At 44.1% G+C, this 19,786-nt stretch overlaps 1 protein-coding gene across 5 annotated transcripts in view; it reads right to left on the bottom strand.

Annotated features, from left to right (window-relative positions):
* Positions 1-19,786, bottom strand: part of SEMA5B (semaphorin 5B) — a 277,400-nt gene that overhangs the window by 109,058 nt on the left and 148,556 nt on the right. For all 5 annotated transcript variants that reach the window (XM_063341108.1, XM_063341109.1, XM_063341110.1 and 2 more), the window contains one exon: positions 13,862-13,961. In XM_063341108.1, the coding sequence (XP_063197178.1) occupies positions 13,862-13,961 (100 nt within the window). The remainder of the gene's footprint in view (positions 1-13,861; positions 13,962-19,786) is intronic.

Raw genomic sequence — 19,786 nt, 5'->3', positions numbered from 1 at the left:
CCCCGAAGTCTCCATCTTCTCTCCTAGTCCTGTCACTGGAGATCCAGCAGTTCTTTTGTACAGTCTGAAACCCTAATTCTGCCTCAAAGGGCAGCACACTTTCCCAAGTAATTTGTTATTAACACTTTAGCATCAGCCACAGACTTAAATATAACGTCCTGCAGGTGCATGCAGCAGACCAGAGGCACTGAGCTTACATACAGCTAAAATTTTGACATGGAGAGAGATTCTCATCCAGTGACTGCTCTGACAGCTCCCTTAGAAAAGCCCATGCTACTCCCACCAAAATATTAATGCAACTCCAGGACGTGAGATATCATGGAATAAGCCTTCTCCTGGAGAAGTTAAGCATATCACTGGCCTCCAGTCTTACAGCACCCTAAGGAGAAAGTTCTCATAACCAGAGACTTGAAGTTGCTTTCCCGTTGTTAAGCATGCTATTTAAATGCATTGATTTTGGAAGTCTTTTAATGCAGATTTCAGCTCCTTGTTTTAGCCTTGTAAAAAGCTGGACAGTTTGACTGAGTAATAAATTTTAATATTAGGTTTTTTTCCCTGATAGCACCGCAGAGCAAATTCAACCAAAATATCTTTAATGGAAGAGACGTATCTAAAGGACACAATTTTCTTTGCACTCAGCCAAAACAGATGCAGACAGGAACAGTGCCCATTTAAATAAAGCCAGTCTCTGTCCTCTCGGTGACTGCTGTGTAGCACCTGGGCGAAGAGATCACTTGAGTGCTTAGACCTAAACCAGGCAGGAACATCGTACTAATGTGAATAGCACAATGATCTTCCAAAGGCTTCCTACTAACCCCAGCTCTCTAAGTCTGACCTTGTGGCCTTCTTACAGACAGGAGGGTTTCCCTACGTCTTTCATCAGCTTGCTTCACCTGGTGTGTGCACAGCCACTGGCAGTTTCTTTTTGTTTGTTTGATCCTTCTCACACCTCATCAGCAGTAATACGAACGCCGGTAGGCAGACCAGGCTACCAGAGACGCCTCCAGACTCCAGTTCACCTGCCCAGCTAGAACTGACCAATTCCTAATTAATAATATGCTCTTTTAACTATACTTGTTCTGTAATGCTATACCAGGAGTAAAAAGTCAAGGGGAAAGATCTGCTGAATAAGACAGTGCCATTTTTATGAATTGCATTTTAACTGCAATTTCAGTCCAAGAATGAGCAAGGTCTCTGAATGACAGGCATGGTTTATTGTACCTAGAATTGCCCCATTTGTGTCCTTTTTTTCTGCTTGTGTTTGAAGTTATGTCTGTTTAATACCTTGCTGAACTATAATTTAAAGCAGCTGAAAGAGTAGGATTAAGAAATATATGAGAACATTGAGATCTCTGCATGAATGGATGAGGTGCCTTCTTGGTCTCTTTTCTTTTTTTTTTCCTCCCATTTTGTCTTCTAAGTGAACGTTGGCTAATTCTTTTCTCTCTTAAATTAAACCCATCTGTACTAGGCCAGAAGAGCGATTGCCTGGTGCAACCAGCTGTTCTAACAACCTCCTTCTCCTGTGTAAAAGCTGGTGCACAAACTTGGAGGGACAGGACAACTTTCTTACTCATTTCCTGTCCTAAAAGGTCACACAACTTCACTCCATGCTATTAAAACATGAGCTTTGTTTCATCCCAGACTTGGCTGTATTTCAGCTATCTTCAGAGCAATCAACTATACTCCTCTAAGTACTCTGGGACAAATGGTATTATACACATTAGAAGGTGCCTGAAACCACTAATTATTATTACTATTAACCTTATTATTCATGAACATCAGTGCATTTCTGAAAACGCCCATGTTGAACAGTAATACCCTGAAGTCTCAGCCAAGACTGTGGTTTTGTTGTGTGAAGACACAGAGTGGGGTGGTGGTGGTTCCTCTGGAGACTGGTTCACAGCAGATGCCTATTTAAACAACCTGAGGGTGGATCCTCTCTCTGTCACCTCTGACTGCAGGGGGATATTAGCCCCCAGCTCAGATATATGAAGTTAGCCGTTGTAAAGACCCTTCTGCTCTATACAACCTAGTCCTGAAGAATTTGCCATCTAAATACATGCAGAAGAGTGAAAAAGAGACATTGTTCTCATGTAAATTTAGAACACAGATTGAGCAATTTAGCCAACATCACGGAGTGTATCTGCGGCACAGCCAAGAGCTGATCTTCCGGTCCATTAGTCTATGTCCTGGTTAGGAGAATAACTTGCCCCCAAAGCTGGGGCGCAGCATGTAAACCTGTGCTGATATGCCATTTACACTCATGGAAATTAGGTAGATGTGAAATTACTTTCCTGAACTGGGCCTTCTATGCTAGCCTGCGTATGAACAGAGCCAAGCTGCAGTATAAATCCTGTAGATGAAAGTATTTGTTAATTGGCTTCATAATTTGTATTTGGCTGCCTTGTAAAATGATTAAGTGCTCACTGTGCCTGGTACCACAAAGCAGACGTACCAGAACAGCAGGAGAGCAGCTGAGATGTGTTTCAAGAAAGGGTGGAAGAATATATCCGCTTATATCTGCTTGCCATGACATTCCCAAGTAAAAGCTGCTTATTAAGTGTTTATTTCATACAGCCAAGCGCACCTTGGATGAACTTTGTAACATGATGCCCGTGCACTTGTTCACACATTGCCTGGCCTTGAAACAATTTACAGTGAAGGCAAAGTACTTTGTCTACGATGCCACTGAGCAACAGATCTACAAGATAAATTACGCCTTTCCAATAGGAAGCCACATAACAAGAGTGCTTGAATAATAGCAGAGACCCTTCCTCTTAGGAGTTCTGAAATTATAAGGGTTGCAACATCCTTCAGACACTCGTTCAGGCCTCTTTTTCAGTGCCTCTTTTCAGGCACTACATCAATCAACCACTGTGCTGGCTGATTAAAAGGTGCTTCCTTCTAATTAAAAGAGAGGACGCTTCAGTTCTGCTGTGGTAGATCAGGAGGAACATCCCTGCAGTCAATGGACTGAATACGTGTGAATGAAAGGCTGCTCTAGCTTCACATTCTTTTTCCTATTTAAATGAGCAAGGTTTGTTCACATTCCTCAACTTTGTCCCCCTCCAGACACACCGAACAGGTAAGATAACCTCTCTGTGCTTCAAAACAACCCCTGCTAGCAAATCGGGAGCCACGAGATCCCTAATGCTGACCTCCACCAGAACCCCTCAGGACTTCGACATGCACACAGTGACCAGGAATATTCTGCCTTATCTCAGCTGGTCTGTATCACTGTGAGACACGTACACCTACTCACATGTTGCTACTTGCCTGCACCTTATAGTAGAGGTGAGAAGCTCATCCCTCCCTCGTTACAAGGCAGGATATCTCAAGCCCCCTCTCTTTGTACACAGACGATTATGCTGCAAGTAGAAACAAAGCCAACAAAAGCTGATAATAATGTTTAATCATGCTAAAAAAATATGTTTAAGGAAAGATGAAGAGAACTGAGTGAAGAGACACTCTCCCTTTTGGGGTCAACGATTGCACTGAAACAAGCATCCAGCACAGCCCAGGTGAGGTACTGGAGACTCAAGTAGACTCTGGGAAGGTGTTCCCTGCGCTTGTAGAATAGAACAGAATAGACTATTGCAGTTGGAGAGGAACTACAATGATCATCTAGTCCAACTGCCTGACCAATTCACGGCTGGCCAAAAGTTAAAGTGTGTTGTTAAGGGCATTGTCCACATCCCTCTTAAACACTGACAGGCTTGGGGCATTGGCCACGTCCCTATGAAGCCTGTTTCAGTGTGTGACCACCCTCCTGGTATAGAAATGCTTCCTAATGTCCAGTCTAAACCTCCCCTGGCGCAGCTTTGAACCATTCCCACGCCTCCCATCACTAGGTACCAGGGAGAAGAGATCAGCACATCCCTCTCCACTTCCCCTCCTGAGGAGGGGATTGTGTTGCAATCAGGAGCCAGGTCTACAAGAGGGACTCGCAACTGCCACAGCATAGATAATAAGAAAAATAATGAACAGAACAGGGCCCTTTGGGCGATACGAAACAAGACACAGAATTATGCATGTGACGAACCTAATGCTCCCTTCTGGCACTCCTGGAAGCCCCGTGCTGGGGCTGAGCCTCAGGCTAGGAGCCAGCAGCTCCTGTCAGCTCTTCCTATCTTTGCTTCTGGAGGCCTTAGATATACTTTGTACTTCCACAGTACATGATAAACACAGCTTAGTCACGCTTCACGACTCCCTGGGAGCTGGTTAGTATCATTCCCCCCTTATACTAATGGAGAAAATGAGCCAGAGAAAGGTTAAATGACCTTCTCCAAAGCACACAGCAAGTCAGTGATGGAATCGAGATCAGACCCCAGGGCTCTTGGCTACCAAATCTCATGCTAGATTAACGCACAGTGCCTCTATGCAGGTCCAGCTGTGGCTGAACTTTTCAGATGGTTATCCACATTTCTGAACTAGCCAACCATCCCAAGAAACCCAGCTCCTGAAGGGTGAGTCTGCCCTTTGCTCTCAGGAGTTAATTACGTGCCCACTCCGGAGTGTGATGTGATAATCCATTTGCAAAAGCTACTCCAGTGATTCATTTGAAGGGCCTGGCATACACATGATGGAGAAACTGTGGAGAGCCAGCATCTCCCTTACAAGCTGGATCTGTATTCACCAGTAACTTTGTTTCTATTGAAGAAAAACTTGTCCGGTACATCATTCTTTCTTAAAAATCAATAGATGTTCAACAGGGAAACATACTAAACGGCATACAGTAATACGATGCAGTTGCTGTATGAGCAATTCCTTTTCCCAAAGCAACATTTCTCAGTGATAAATCCAGCCAGAGCTAGAGGAGCATCCTCTTAGAAGAGGCTCCTTATGCAAGCAGCATATCATTCTGATTAAGCAGCTTCCAAATTAAGCCGCGGTCTCAGATAACTGTTTCTGGGTTGCCACTGAGGCCCATTTAGTACTTCTCAGTGGAAACAAGGATGAAAATCAAATCCTCTATATCCCAGTCAATGGAGGAGAACTACCATCAGCTTTAATGGTACAGGGCACATGTCATAGATCTGCTCAGGCTTAATGCCGTGTACTCAAGAGTCTAGGAAGAGTCAAAAGAGGCAGATGCCTATAGGGGCAGGGCATGCAGGAACAGCAAAGCTCTGGCACCTTTGGACTATCCCAACATTCAGAAATCTAGACGGATGGCTGCTGCCGTGGGAGGGAGAAGCAGGAAGGGGACTGTCCCTTGGATTGACAGCCATGTCCCCTCTTCCATCGGCTTGCAAGGGGAGCAGCAAACTGGCTCTGGTGTCTCTGGACCTTCTCTTTTCCCAGGGCAGGAGAGGCAAAGCTTCGCTCCAATGTGATCCCACCTCCTTGGAGGTGACAGTGTTTGCCATGCTCCTGAGACACCTTGAACCAGGTGTTTTCTAGAGGGTAGGCATATGTACATATTTCAGAGAATGGGGATTGGGATTTTTTTTTGTAATATTTTTTGAACATATTTATAAAACATGGGCCAATTTACATATTATTTTTTTTGGTTACATTTCCCTCCCTCTGTTTCAGTAGATGAGTTTCTTCAAAACCTCAGAGATGGAAACTGAGCCAAATTTTCAAAATTTGTGTGTAGGTTTGTTCCTATTTTCCTGGAAGAGTGAGTCCATCTCTCAGACCATCACATATTATCCCACATGCCACCTCAGGTCTCTCTTGACATGTGGCTGACAGCTCCTCTCTCCCCCTCTCATCCAGTTGGCAGAGTCACGGAGCACTTACCGCACCTTGATGTGGCCCTGAGCCGCGTGGGGACCTTTGATCTCCTATTTGCCCATCACTTTTAGTTGTGCTATCAATAAGTTCTACTGTAAAATTCCTCCTCTTCTGATGCAGTGATTACTGTGCAAATATTCCCTGGCAGCCCCCCCACCTGCCTACGTAGGCTGATAAACAAGCTCAGTTCTGTCAGGTTTCCTCAAACTTTGGATGAGTTCAACATGACTTGTATGCAAATACTGATAGAGTTGGCTGGTGAGCTTAAGTTATTGCCAACCAACCCCTTCTCTTTTCTGTGGTTTTTATACCTTTGCAGTGGCACGGAACAGTAGGCCTAGCACCTAAATATCTGGATATAAATAATACGCAAGACACTGTGGTGAGTCCTGCCATATAAAACTGACATATCACCAACTTAACCACAGCAAGAGAGAGTATTTTCAGTAATGCAAAAGCAATCTGCCCTGCAGCCCCATCCTCTGATGCTGTTAAAACATATTAGGTCCAAGCCTCCAAGGCTTTTGCCAAAATATCCTGACCTTGTGTTTGCTTGCACCCCACTCTCTGAAATACAATCTTCAAACTTAATTATTCTCAGTGTGTTACTAAAATCAGTGAGGCTCTCATGGGTGGCTGCTTTTGTGATAGGGTATCACCAATTTTCATTTTATCTGGAATATGAGATATTTTTCCAGTCAGGCCTGCAATTCCCTGTGTGAGGATGCTTCCCATCAGCCTGCCCTGCACCAAGGTTGCCTTTCACAGAGCACTGGCGGCGCAGGCACTGCCCATGAGTCAGTCAAAGGCCTGGTTCCTCTGATGATGGACAAAAGCACACGGACTACCACGCCGGTGAGGTCATTTGCAGAGAGGTAGACGGTAGTGCCTTGCAGGCGATTTGAAGGATCATCTGTTTTCTCTGTCAACAAAGGTGACAGACCAGAGACTGCCGTTGCCTCACCCTCTTCTCCACGGACAACATCTGTGGCAAAGCTGCCTCTTTGCTGTTCTGTAGCTGCAGCTTCTTCTGTGCATTGGTCCAGCCCAGCAACCTGACAGTGCTGCAGCATAGCATTTTATTTGATTTATTTTTCCTGAGATAATTAAAATTCACATTCTGTGCTTGAGAAAATACACAAATTTTAACTAAGAAAAAAAATTACAGTTTGAACAAAATTTGGGCCAGACTACAAAGTTCCCAGAATCCCATAATTACAAAAATTCTCCTTCCGTCCTTTCCTGTTCATACCGCTTCCCTTCCTGCCCAAGGGGTATAAATCAGGGACGGCACAGATTTGCAGTATGGCAAATTTGGACTACTTGCAGACCAGCAAAGCAAACTCTATAGGTAAGAATCAGGCACCCCAGTGGGGCTTCACCCCTCCACGCTTGTACAAGGGCTGAGCTGACCTCATCTGGCACAGTATCAGAGAGGAAATTCTCCCTCTGAACTATCCCAGGCTCAACCAGAGGTTAAACCTGCACTTTAAATCGCACTTTTGTTCCCTGTGTAAAGAAACTGTGCACCCCCAATTATGGATTTAAATAGCTGCAACGTCTAATCACAGGTTTCTCACCTTCACCATGTTCTTTACCATGCAGGTCAGGCAGCTTCTTTAAAAAACATCAATGGTCCTTTGAAAGTTTCTGTTAATTTCAGAGACTGATTCTCCCTTTTTTTTCTCACATCACCATGTTATCTGCCCCCCTCCAGCCCCTGAGACAAGGATGCAACTTTAATTAGAGCATTCTTTTGTCTGATAGGAAAAATCACAGTAAGAAAGGATGGTATTTGTTTTTCTAGGTTTCTCTGCAGCAGCGCTTTCAGCTACCCTCCTACGATCTGGATATAATCAAAAACATTATCATGCTCTTTGCTTGCTCACGTCCTCATTAATACCGCAACTGGCAAGGTAATTCTCAGCCAAACGTGACTTAGTGGGGGGTAAAGCTGGCGTAAGACAGTGTGATACTAATGCGAGCCATCAGAAATGGCAGTAACTCAGCTTAGTCATTTTGTCTCAGAAAAGTATTGAGTCAAATCCTGTAGTCAGGGATGAATGGGATGTCATTCCTGGCCGATAACAGGACAAGTCTGTGGACTATTTAACCTGTGGCTATGCCCATGTGGTTATGGCCAATGTTAATTTAACTTGGTTGCATGTTAGTCTATCCATGCTAATCGAGACTACTTTTTCAGCCATGCTGAAGCCCCACTGTCCCAGTGTAAGTGTGTGGGAATCACAGAGTTCCGTAAGCATTTCGGAGACTTACATCTTCTTTGGAGATGCAAGGCTGAGGGCAAGTGATAAAACTATCACATGGAAACACAACAGTAAAGGGTCCAAATACAAGATCTGCCACAGGTTTTCTGTGTGTCCACAAAGAGCTTTGGCCATGTCCACATTAGCCAAGTGCAGAGACCTCTGAGGTTGTGCAGACTTTGACTGGTACCTTCAGAAAGCGCAGTCTTGCTGCAGGAGTAGCTGTGTTAGGTGCAGCACTACACTACCTTCCAGATCTACTATAAACTCACATGTCTCAGCATTGCAGCCTTTTGAGAGGGCAGGCTTGCTCTTAATCCCTCTGGGCCTTGGATTCCCATCTTTAGTGTGAAATTATTAGTGGTTTCCTGCCTCACAGAAGCTCTGTGAGGACAAATGCTGGTGAGGGGCCCTGATCATTTGGTAACAGAAAGCATTCTTGACAGAGTTTAGACCCAATGCTGATAGTTTAAATCTGTGAATCAACTCTGACCCGACTTCCGCCACTGAATTTCCTGGTTTGCAAAATGATTTTTGCCCAGGCAACATAAACTGCTGAGACTTATTCTCTTCAGGGTTCAGTGGCAGTCCAGATCTGGACAGGATTGAAGGTGCCCAAGGGTAACAGTGATATTTTCCAAGCAGCACAGGTTTTGAGAGTTTTACTGCAGTGCTCTAGAGCTTTCTGCCAAGCAGGCAGGAAAGAGCCTTTGTTCAGCCAGAAATCTGCATGAAACCTGGTGTCTGACAGACTAATCTATCATACGCCGGAGACTTTCAATAAACTCAGGGTGCCAAACCAGCTGGTTGAGGGTCCTAGAGTATATTTACAATTTGCCATATTTCTGCAAGCTGCAACTTGAAGCAACTCTTCTGGGACATCAGCCGCTCCATTCAGCCTTCAGCTCCTAAGCCTGCGTGATCCAGAGTTGTTTTAATGCTTATACTGCCAGGAGCAATAACAGCCAGGAAGGGTTCCACCCAGGCTGCTGTGCTCCCTTAAAACAACCTTTGTAAGTTCATATAGTACCTTCCCTGCTCCCCAAACTAACTGTATCTCCTTTCTTGCACCTACCTACTTGGCATTAACAGGCACATTCAGTTCAGCTCTAAATCAAGTATGAAAATTACCCCCATCAAAGCACCCAGACTTGCATCACCAGCAGCTTAGTAGCTTTACATTTATTGCAGAGAAGTCTGGCAGTCCAGAATGACATGCACTTTACTTGCCAGTTTTAAGTCCCTTGATGCAGCCTTTGCTCACTACCCTCTACCTCCAGGCTCTTCTTGGTAATGAGGACTTCTGGTCCTGATGCTTTCTGGCTGGTCTTCTACAGTAACACCTCCACTTGCTGCGAATGGCCAACCCTTGTAGCCATGTCTCTCACAGCCATAGCCCCAGCAGGCTAGTGCCCTGAGCTGACACCCCCACAGTTTCCTTCTGGGAAAAGTCAAATGTTTCCCTTAGGGCTTCCCAGCCACTCTCTGTGCAGCCATTTGTTTGCGTACCATCCTCCTGTTGTCCAAGCTGTTTCCCTTCAGCTTGCCATCGTGCCAGATTGTCACATGGTGTCTCAACTATCCTCCTTTAAACCTTTTATGTTCTCCTCACCAGGGAGCTCTTGTGAAGCATGCTTTTTGGCTTGACTCCAAGCAGGGTCTTTCATATCATCATTTCTTTACTGGCTCCTGTCTCTGCCCAGCCAGTAATGAGATAGTCTTGAGGAGTAAGGCTCCTCGAGAAGGTGGGATGTCACAGCTACACTATGTGCCCTCCTCCACAAACCCACCCTCCGTGGGGAATGGGCACCCTGCCTACAGCACAGGTGAGAGAACAGAGCGCTGCTTCTCCAACGTGCAGGTGAAATCGCTGCCGTGGGGATGGGAGAAGACCAGAATGTCTCTGCTACAGACAGGGAAGGGAAGGAGGGAGGGGAAAGGGTAAAGGAAGAACACTGGAGAATCGAGCTGGGACACTCTGCCTATGGGGATGGAGGCTTCCTCCTGCCCCACCACCATTACCTCCAGCATCCCCATCACAGTACGGGTCACACTGGCACAGGCAAAGGGTCCGCGGCTGTCTGGCTGCCCAGGCAGGCTGCTGCTCTCCGTGGTTTCTGACAGCATCTAGATCTGACCTTCAGCTATAGCAAGCAGATACCATGAATTCCAACAGTTGCATCTTTTAAGTCACTGCTTTTTAACATGGGTCTCTTTTGCTTGCCCATCGAGTTAGGAAATTAAGCTTATCTCCTTTGTTAAACCATTTATTATACAGCAGCTCATTCAAGCTGTTCTTCCCAGTCCATTCACCAGCTGTATTACTGACAAAAGAGCAGCGTCCCAGTCTTCTAGCCTTTGTTCTGGTACCAGAATAATCTCCTCTGTGGCTCTTCTGCCGTGGCGGCATATATACAACTTGTATCTATAATTCAAAACTATAGCTCATTATGTGACACTAATCTGCAAGAAACTGCCACCCATTTCCTCACCATTACTCTTTGATTTCAGATGTTTAGGTAGAGCAAATAGACCCTCAGTTAATAAAAGCAAACTGCTCGCTAGGAATGCTGTATAGCAGAGTTAAATTTGAAATCTAATAATGGGAAAGAGATTGAAAGTAAAGACAATAAGCATTCCAGATCATGCTATTAGAGAGGGATGGAAGTTTCTACATAGTCAAGGCTGCAATCAGTTTCCATTTCAGCTCCTTTATTGGCTTTGACTTGGAAGGTTTCTCAGGTCTGAAAAATTCAAGGTTTATTCTTGACGAAAAGAAGAAAGTGTTTTGCAAAAAAGCAGGACAATTGGACAAAATGGCATTGCGGATAGCTAGCACAGAAAAAGCAGGATTTAAGCTCCCAAAATCATCAGGTTTTTTAATGCATGAGGGGATTTATGTGTCTTGTTTTTTGAGCTGTTCAGATCATATTTTCAAGTTTTTTCTCAATAATAATGAGGTCTAGAAAATTGTTTTTCCTCCCATTAAAATAAGCTCAAATAGTAATCACATGCACTCAAGAGCTGAAAAAAGCTGCAAATATTTCAAAACAATCACTCATTCACAGAAGAAAAACAGTACATTAAAATACTAGCACTACATTTAAAACAAAAACAAAACATGCAAACTATGAGTCAAAATGAAGGTTATGAATTTTGGAAATGTGTGTTTTTATACTTAATGAAATGTGGCTCATAATATGGGTAGTGTGAGATTTACAATGTTCTAAACTATTCATATCCTTACTTGCAAATGTTTGGATTTTACAAATGATGTGACAAGCAAATACTTTGCTTAGAAACCATGGTGGGCTTTTGAAATGAATTCTTTTGGTTTTTTGGCAGATATTTGGTGCCGTGGAGTTATCAAACTCCTCTGGTTAGCACTCAGATAGCACCAGTCATTCAGGGAGGGCTCTCAGATAAGGATAAAGCTTAAAAATCTGAGGCTTGTGTTATTCCAGCTCCCTGTCTGCATGGCGTGCCCTCAATACCTCTTACAGTTTCAGTCACGCTGTGTCCAATTCCTGAAACCAAAAACCCTCGTGAGCCCTGGGATCTTCTTTTCTTCTAGGAAGCGTTTTCTATGAAGCTTTGAAACGCAGGATGAACTAAGCCAAAGAGATGCTGTGGTGAGGTCATACTGCTTTTAAATAGAGACAGAAAGAACTAGTCTGAAATAATTTATAACGCTATCATCTCAGAGAATGATGTTAACCAGGAAACTGAGAAGTGGGAGTACTTATAAACTCCACCCTAGTCCCAAACTCCTTCCACAACCCCAGAATAGCTGGCGTTACTACTACAGTAGCACATTTAAACACGGTTAACATTTAAATTTAGGTTTCATAAATTACACCCTGTAGAGATGGATAGAGACAGCTCCTATCTCTTTGAGGTATTGTTTCATTTGCAGATTCAAGCAGATGGTGCACGAGCAACTAATGACTCAAAAAATCACCCCTAAAAATAGTCCAGAACAAGGTGTGGATTTATCAGGGAAGGAGGGAACAGAAAAGGCTTTACTTCCCATTCCCATTTCTCTGGCACAGCTCCAGGAGCTCAGCGCACCCAGAGGATCCATATTCATCCACATCTCCCTGTCACCTCATGCAGGGTGGAAATGTGGTGGTGAAGAAGGAAAGGGCTCAGCTCTCCCCACTTTCCCCATACCAAGCCTGCATCCAGCCCAAGAAAACCACCAGGGAAATGACATCTCCATTAACTCTATCAAGAATTCCGCAGCAGAGCCATGTGGCACCACCGAAACTTTCCGTCTCCCAGTCAGGTGGGTACTGCTTCATGAAAACTGACTTTTCCACGCAAATCCTATAAATACTTGTCACTGCCTCCTCATGAGGCAACACACTGCACTGTGTTGTACTTCCAGTGGGAAGTCAAATTTGCTGTCATTCCCCTGTTTATAACGATATTGTAGTCTCGTGTCTAACCGTGCTCATACAAAATTTTGTGGAGACAGAGAGTCCCTCCAGGGCGTGTTGCTGGGGTTTGGGATGGCGGGAAGCGTGTCAGTGTTAGCAGCCTCGGCGCGGGGGAAACCTGCCGTGCAGCAGAATTATGGAAACCGTAAATTCCTCAGAGCAACGTGTGCCTGTGTTTGTGCAATGCCTGGCAGAAGGCACTGTTCATGGTCGTCCCCAAAGCAATGTCGTTCTGAAGTAATAAATATTAATAATTGCTGGTTACAGATTCCAGCCCAGGTAAAGCCACAGCTTGAAAGGTAAAATGTTTCTGTATGAAAAGCAGGAGGGCCTCTAGCAATTTGAACAGCTACAGGAAGATGTGTTATTATTTACTGCACAAATACACATAGAAAATGTGTATTAAATCACACTTCGGTTGTCTCTGTGGAGCAAAACTCTCCCTCTGTTACACATCTTGCTCTTTCCTCTTGTTCATATCATGAGTTCTTCCAGCTCTGCCCCTCACCTCGCTGTCCTCTAATGCTGAATAACCCGGGAAGAAAGCAGTCTCTTCCTCCATTTTCATTAATAGCACAGACTGCGACCACAATGTTATCGGATTCTAAATGTTATACTTAAACTGATTTGTTAGGCCATGCTTAGTCTTTTCTTTTTGGGTTGTCTTATCTGTTTATTATGCAATAAAAAATAGTCGCTGCTGGGGCTCATGATTCAGCCGCTCCTGACATATATTATTTCACTGAACCATAGTTCTTTTCCCTGTTACAAATGCAGCTCTAAATTTGTTAGAGGTTTCCTATGCTCATGCTGTGTATTTCTATCCTCCCCTTACGGCATCCTAAATAAAAATAATGTTTAAAAATAAAGGAAAATATATGCTAATTATATACAATGGGCCAGAACAACAGAGTTGCACCAAAATGCATTAGGTGAGGATCTGGCTATATCAGCAAGATGAAGTGAACAGACTGTGGAGTGAATTCTAAAAGAAGAGAGAAGAAAGCAATCATTTATGCTGCCAAAGGCTCACTACGACCTATACTAAGATGAACCTGGTACAGAGGGAAAGTCTGGCCATGGCAAATACACCATAAAGTCAAATTCTGTGCTGGCAGAGGGATGGTGCAGAATGATTTACTATAACTCTTCTAAAATTCACGATACTGAGGGAGATACCAGCATTCTGCTTCATTAACCAGTCATTTTGATTGCATTTTTTTTTTTAAATTCTAGTAATTTTCTCTTCTTTGCAATTATACTAGGAGTCTAAATCCCTCTACATAAATTACAGCTTTCTTTTTGAGGGGGAGACTGGCCACATGAGCTGGAAACACACTCTCCTCTGAAGCCAGAAAGGACAGAGTTTGAGCAGCAACCCTGGACTAATTAGAAGATTATCTTTACCTTGCTCCCACAATGAGCTGGTTCCTGTTGGCATCCAGTGCAAGCTGAGAAAAGTCATGCACACCTGGATAGGTGAAATTCGACACCCAGGGCTTCAGATCTGCAATGAAAATGAGAAAGCAGAAAACAATAAAGCTGCTCTAGAAGCAGTGAGTTCACCCGGACATCCACTAATGGATTTCCTACCGAGTTATCTGTCAGGGGAAGGCTAATTAATAATCTATTTAAAGGGTTTCTATTTATTCTGATTCTCCGTAGAATGCGCAAAAAAGGGTACATAAATGCAGGGCTGTCTCAGCAGTTATTTTCACATCCAAGACGGAGTGTCGGCATTGGTTTCAGAGACAATAGCAGCTCAATTTTACTTCTGTTCAAACTGGGGAACCATCTTCAGTGCCAGAGTTAAGTGATGTAAAGGGACCAGGTTGCCTGCTGTAATACCTCTGTAGCCTTGCGTTCTGTACTAAGCACAGGGAAACTGCTGCCCTCCAGAAAGAGAAGGTGGGGTCAACTGATTGAAAACCAAGTTAGAGTAGACGTGATCTGCACTGAAGACCTGGTTGCTCCAATGACAGGTTTTAACTTCTCTTTCAGGTTTTACATTCTCTTCTAGGTTTCACTTTACCTAACATCTGCGATGCCAATCAGTGAATTCCTTCCTTAATTTAGATGGAGGGGGAGAGGGGGGAAAGGTTGTCATCACAGCGTCTTTGTGGCTGAGAGATTGCACAAGCTTGAGACTGGCTCTATCAACTAGCTTGGGTTTGCCAGTCTAGGCAATTGTCCAAACTGCAACCACACAGGTTAAACGCAAAGCAATAGACTTGGCTATGCCACGCTCATGGAGACAAAGCTCTTCCAGAAGCTACAACATCAATTGAGAGATCTACAACAGATAGTCTTGATGTAATAAAAAATACACCTGTTTAAAGAAAAAGCTGAATTACTACTTTTAGGCTACTCTCAGGTGTGATGCTAGGGCATTCACAGAATCCCAGCTTTCAATACAGTTACCAGCTTTGACCTTGTGTCTATCGCAGATCACAGAATTTCAGCCTCTCACCTTACACCTTTACAAAATAACTGGAGATATACGTAACTTTCAGAAAGTCATCCAGCTGTACTGTGATGACTTCTCTTGGGAATTTATTCCAACTGTTAAATACTCTGTCTGTTAAATACATGGAGAATACCAAATATCTGAGGGAGCAAGGCACAAATGAAACCAAATCAATATATCTGTAATCCTTCTATGACCTGTTGACAAGTAACCCTGCCTCATTCAAGGACTGGATGTTGAAGATCCAGGAGGCTCAACATGAAAGGTAATATCTTTTGGCCTCAGGCTAACAGAATACCAGTACACAGGCCAATGACCTGATGACTCATAACAATAATGATGCAGTTCAGACCAATTCAAAAGAGCTCTGAAAAAACATGCTCCATTGTCATTTTATATCCCCAATGATAAATTGAGAAGTCTCACTGAGGGCAGCCAGGTTTGAATGTTTTGTTATAGGCTTTAGTTCCCCTTTCCACAGGGGTGAGATGACAATGCTGATGACGAATCTCATTAAGGCCTTTGGTGTCTTGGCATGCTTTGTAGGATTACTGATATGCAACAGTTTAAAACCTTTGACTTATGGATATTTTTTGAGCAATTCAAGTCCCTTCTCCCTCCAGGGACAGACGAAACCTAATCAAGCCCTTCAGTTATCAAAACCTTAAGAAAACACATACAAAAGTCCCTACACTCCACTTGTCCTGCCTCCCTTTCCAAAGCAGAACCTTGTTGTAGAGCTTCTGCCTCTGCCCTGAACACCACCATGTTTCGTAATGGTTCCTAAGCCACCCCACCATGGAGCTGGACACCATCAGGCCTGGTCCCACGCCCCACCTAACTGGACGCTGCTGGGGTCTCTCTGACAATGAGACCTCCAACCTTCCAATCTAAAAACCCTGTTGCCAGGAGCTGGAGGCTTCCAGCCTTTCTCAGCATTCCTGTCACACTGCGTAACCACACACACCACGTGTACCTCCTCTGCTCTTCAATGAAAAGGCATGAGTTAAGGAATAACTCAGCCCGTCTAACCTTCAAGCATCTCCACCTCCTACGCTCCTCTGGGACCCTTAATGATGTACTAGCACCAGGGAGGCACCGCAGTTTCACCTCTGGCATTCTCCTAATGGGGCTCTGTCTTCTTTTCCTGTAGCTCTTTAGCTGCAGAGACATTTCTGAGCCAAGCAGCAGAACCAGCAACAATAACACCTTTCAGGCAGGTTAGCCGGCTGACATGTGCCGCAGATCTCCTGGCATTTCTGTTGGCTGATGGGGGTGGGATTAGGGGATTGCTATATAATGATGATACCTTTTAAGGATCCTGCTTTTAGGCCATAATTTATCTTGTCATTTTACCTCCTCTCCTACCAACTCGTTCCTACTAACTAAGCCACTATGACAGTGCAGTGGCAGGAAGAATATTTCCTCATCTGCTGCTCTAAGCAAAAGCTCCACACTTCAGAGAGGTAACTCATCAGATCTTCCTTTTAATGGCAAGTTCTGACAAATTACAGGTAAAAATAATTAAAAAAAAATTAAAGGCAGTAGGTGGCTTGAATCTTTCCATGTTGGCTGAAATGTCAATCAAGCCCAAGAAATAACAGGCAGTGTCTTGATTTCTATTACTACTGCAGGTGGTACAACTTATAAAGAAACCCTTCCTGGTTATTAAATTAAAGGCTGCAAGGCATGCATCCTCATAGCAAAATTAAGCTTTTATAGGCATGTAGTTGGAGATTATTAAACCCAGCATGGTCCCAGCTAAGAATGTCTACATGTGAGTTGTCAGAATTAATGCCAAACAGCACTTTTTCAACCTTCTTTCTTCCTGTCAAGAGGGAAGGGCTAAGTGGAATGGAAATGCAACCAGAAGTCAGGACATGGTCTCTTTTCATTCAACACATTCAAATCTACTGCTCAGACCACAGGCATCCCTAAGGACAGTTCCAGCCTTTCACTTTGAAACTAGCTGGGTTCTGCAAGGTAAGTGCTGCCCTGGGTCTATCCTGTATTAGCTGAAGTTTACACATATGGACCCAATGAACTTCAGAGTTTACTTGTATTTGACCTTTCTCAGAAGGCTGATTTTTCCAGTGCTGACTCTTTAATTTGGCTGGAAACCTTCAGTGCTGGGGCATGTTTACATTTGCAAAAGTATCAGTTTAAAACCAGTATGAAAAATTAAAAACCAAGGCCCTGGCTTTGCATGTCGGCAGCAGGAGCTGGAAAGCAAGGAACCACATGGCTTAGGGGCAAAATGTTCATCAAGGCCTCCTTTGTGCTTCTCATCTCTAATCATTTCCAGGGGGTTAAAGATCCATGCTCTCACTTCCTCCACATGAGGACCAACGAACAAAAGTTTAATAGTTTCCAACACCATCCATCGCCAGACATCTGATTCAGAGCCTCTAAAGCTCTACAAGTCCCTTCACAGCTCAAGGTGCTTCAGGTATCCAGCTGCAAAGAAGGCAAAGCTTTGCAGGAAATTTAAGTCTGCAGACACAGCTGCGCTCAGGCTATTATGTGTGCATAAGACAAGGTGAAAAAAGGCCCTCTGCCATTTCGGAGGGTGGTCCCTGCAGCCTGCTAGCACACTGCTCTGCACCGGCTTCCTAGGAGCGCAGGACTGGAACGAGGATTAGTCAGCTGCACAAAGGACGGCGTGCCAAATTGCAGGAGCTGGGTTTAAAGGCCTGATCCAGAGGCTCTTCAAATCATTGGCGGTTTTCCACTGAGCTTGATGGGGTTTGGATCAGCTTCTAAAGATGTGGTAAACCTGGTAATACTTGAGCCTTCATCTCCTCAACACCAGCTGCTCCCCACCTCACCCCTACGCTGTGTGTTCTGGAGGAATGAAGTATGTAAACACTGAGCTGAGACTCCCCTGTCTGAAGGACAGCATTTACTGCTTCATCTCACTTGAGCCCACTTGTAGCTCCCATCTCCAGCAAGCTGTAACAGCTTTGTGCATCCAGCACACACCACGCAAGAGCAGAGAGGTTAAATGCCCATGCCTTGAAATTGCAAAGCCATTGCTAGGTGCATGGAGCATGGCTAACCACTGTGATACTCAAGCATATCTCTTCCGGAATAACTCTCAGAATGGATTTCCTAGTCTGGAGCAAAAGAAGCTAAACTGAACAGGACCAAAGGATTCTTTGTGCAAAATAAGGGTATACCCACATATAAACTACCCATGCTTCTATCTGAGCTAGCTTTAAATACCAGGGAGGCTGCAGGAGCAAAAATCTTGGCTTGAATTACTCATCCAAGTATTTCTCCTGTGTTTTGGGCAGAGTTTGCAGCCCAAAATGATTACTGTATTGCCAGTTTCAAAGTCATTATCTATACTGGAGATGGCTAGTTGAAAGCCAATTCAGGCACATCTATATGAGCCCTGTTCACACCTTTGAGTAGCAGTGTAGTCGCTGCTCAAGGTGTCCACACATCGAGTTATTCAGGATAGCTCCTCATGACTAGTGCCAGGTATGGTCACTACCTGTGCCACCACATGGAAACATGAGTCTCCTACTGAAAACAGGATGGCTGCACAGAAAATCTTCAAAGATATCATAAAAAGACCTTAAGGGAGGAAGATAGGGAAGTTAAACATGAAGGAAGATCCGCGGGTCCCATTCCAGAAAAGACAACCTGAACCACATACATTACATAAAGCCCCTGTAAAATAAGTAAGGTCTTGTGCAATCCAAGTAAAGCACACATATAGCACTGGGGACCTGCCAGACTCAATGGGAATAAATACCTGTTCTGCAGATATTCAAACCTACTTTTGTGCACTGTTAACTTGACCACACATTGAGCACTTCCCTTACTGCTTCAGTATGGTCTCTTTTAAGTTCTCTTAACTCACAAGACTTAACTCCCTTAGCTTATGAGTTCATGGCATGTTTAATTACTGTGTGTGAGTATTTCAAAATTCCTGGGGAGGCCCAAATGACAGCCATGATTTCTGTAACTGTACAATCTCCTCTCCTTTTGGTTTGCTTCATCCCTGGCACGGGGCAAACCATGTACAGCGACTGGCAGATGCTCCAGTTTGCAAGTACTCAACCACTTGGATCTTCTTCAGACTGCCCATCAGCCTGGAGGATTCTCAGTGTTGGATCACAACAATGACCAACAGATGCAAATCACTTTGTAACATAAGGTAAAGTCTCAGGCTGTCTTTGGTATAGACTGATGAAACGTCCCCTTTTCAGAATCAGATCTACCATCTCACACCAACCTCTGCTTCAATTATCCTCAGTATTCAGAGCATTTTTCACAAAGTAGACAGTTGCCTGCTAAGACTGAGGCCACAGTTTCCATTCTGTGTGGGCCACTGACCAGAATCCATCAGAAATGAAGCAAACAAGGCTGCAACCAAAGATCAGAAGGCTAATGACTACCCATGCTACCACCTGTCTTCTCAAACGCAGCAAGTGTGGACACGTCCAAGGATGCACAGAAGTCAAAGTCTACTTACAGTGTTATCTTTATTAGACTGACAATAAATCACATTTTAATATCAGCCTCATTTCAAATTTTAGATCTCTGTTGTAGGTCACACCGCAGGTTAGTGCAACAGTCGTTGGAAAATAACTTTCACTCCTACCTCATGCTGAGATGTAAAAGTAGCCTCCACAACAAAAAACCACTCCACAATTCAGCAAATTTATCAGGGGAAGGAGAAATCTTTTACTGCGCGGGCAGAGCTGAGCAAACAAATGTGTCAGCACTCAGAGCTCAACTTTACTCACGAGGCCAAAAAACTCAAGCTGGCTTTACCCCAAAAGTCCTCCTACACATACATATAACCCTGCTGTCTTGTCTTCCCATCACCACCTCCACCTCATTACTGGTTT

This window comes from Chroicocephalus ridibundus, chromosome 7, assembly GCF_963924245.1.
Source record: "Chroicocephalus ridibundus chromosome 7, bChrRid1.1, whole genome shotgun sequence".
Classification (NCBI taxonomy): domain Eukaryota; kingdom Metazoa; phylum Chordata; class Aves; order Charadriiformes; family Laridae; genus Chroicocephalus; species Chroicocephalus ridibundus.
This window is presented reverse-complemented; position numbering and strand designations above follow the sequence as displayed.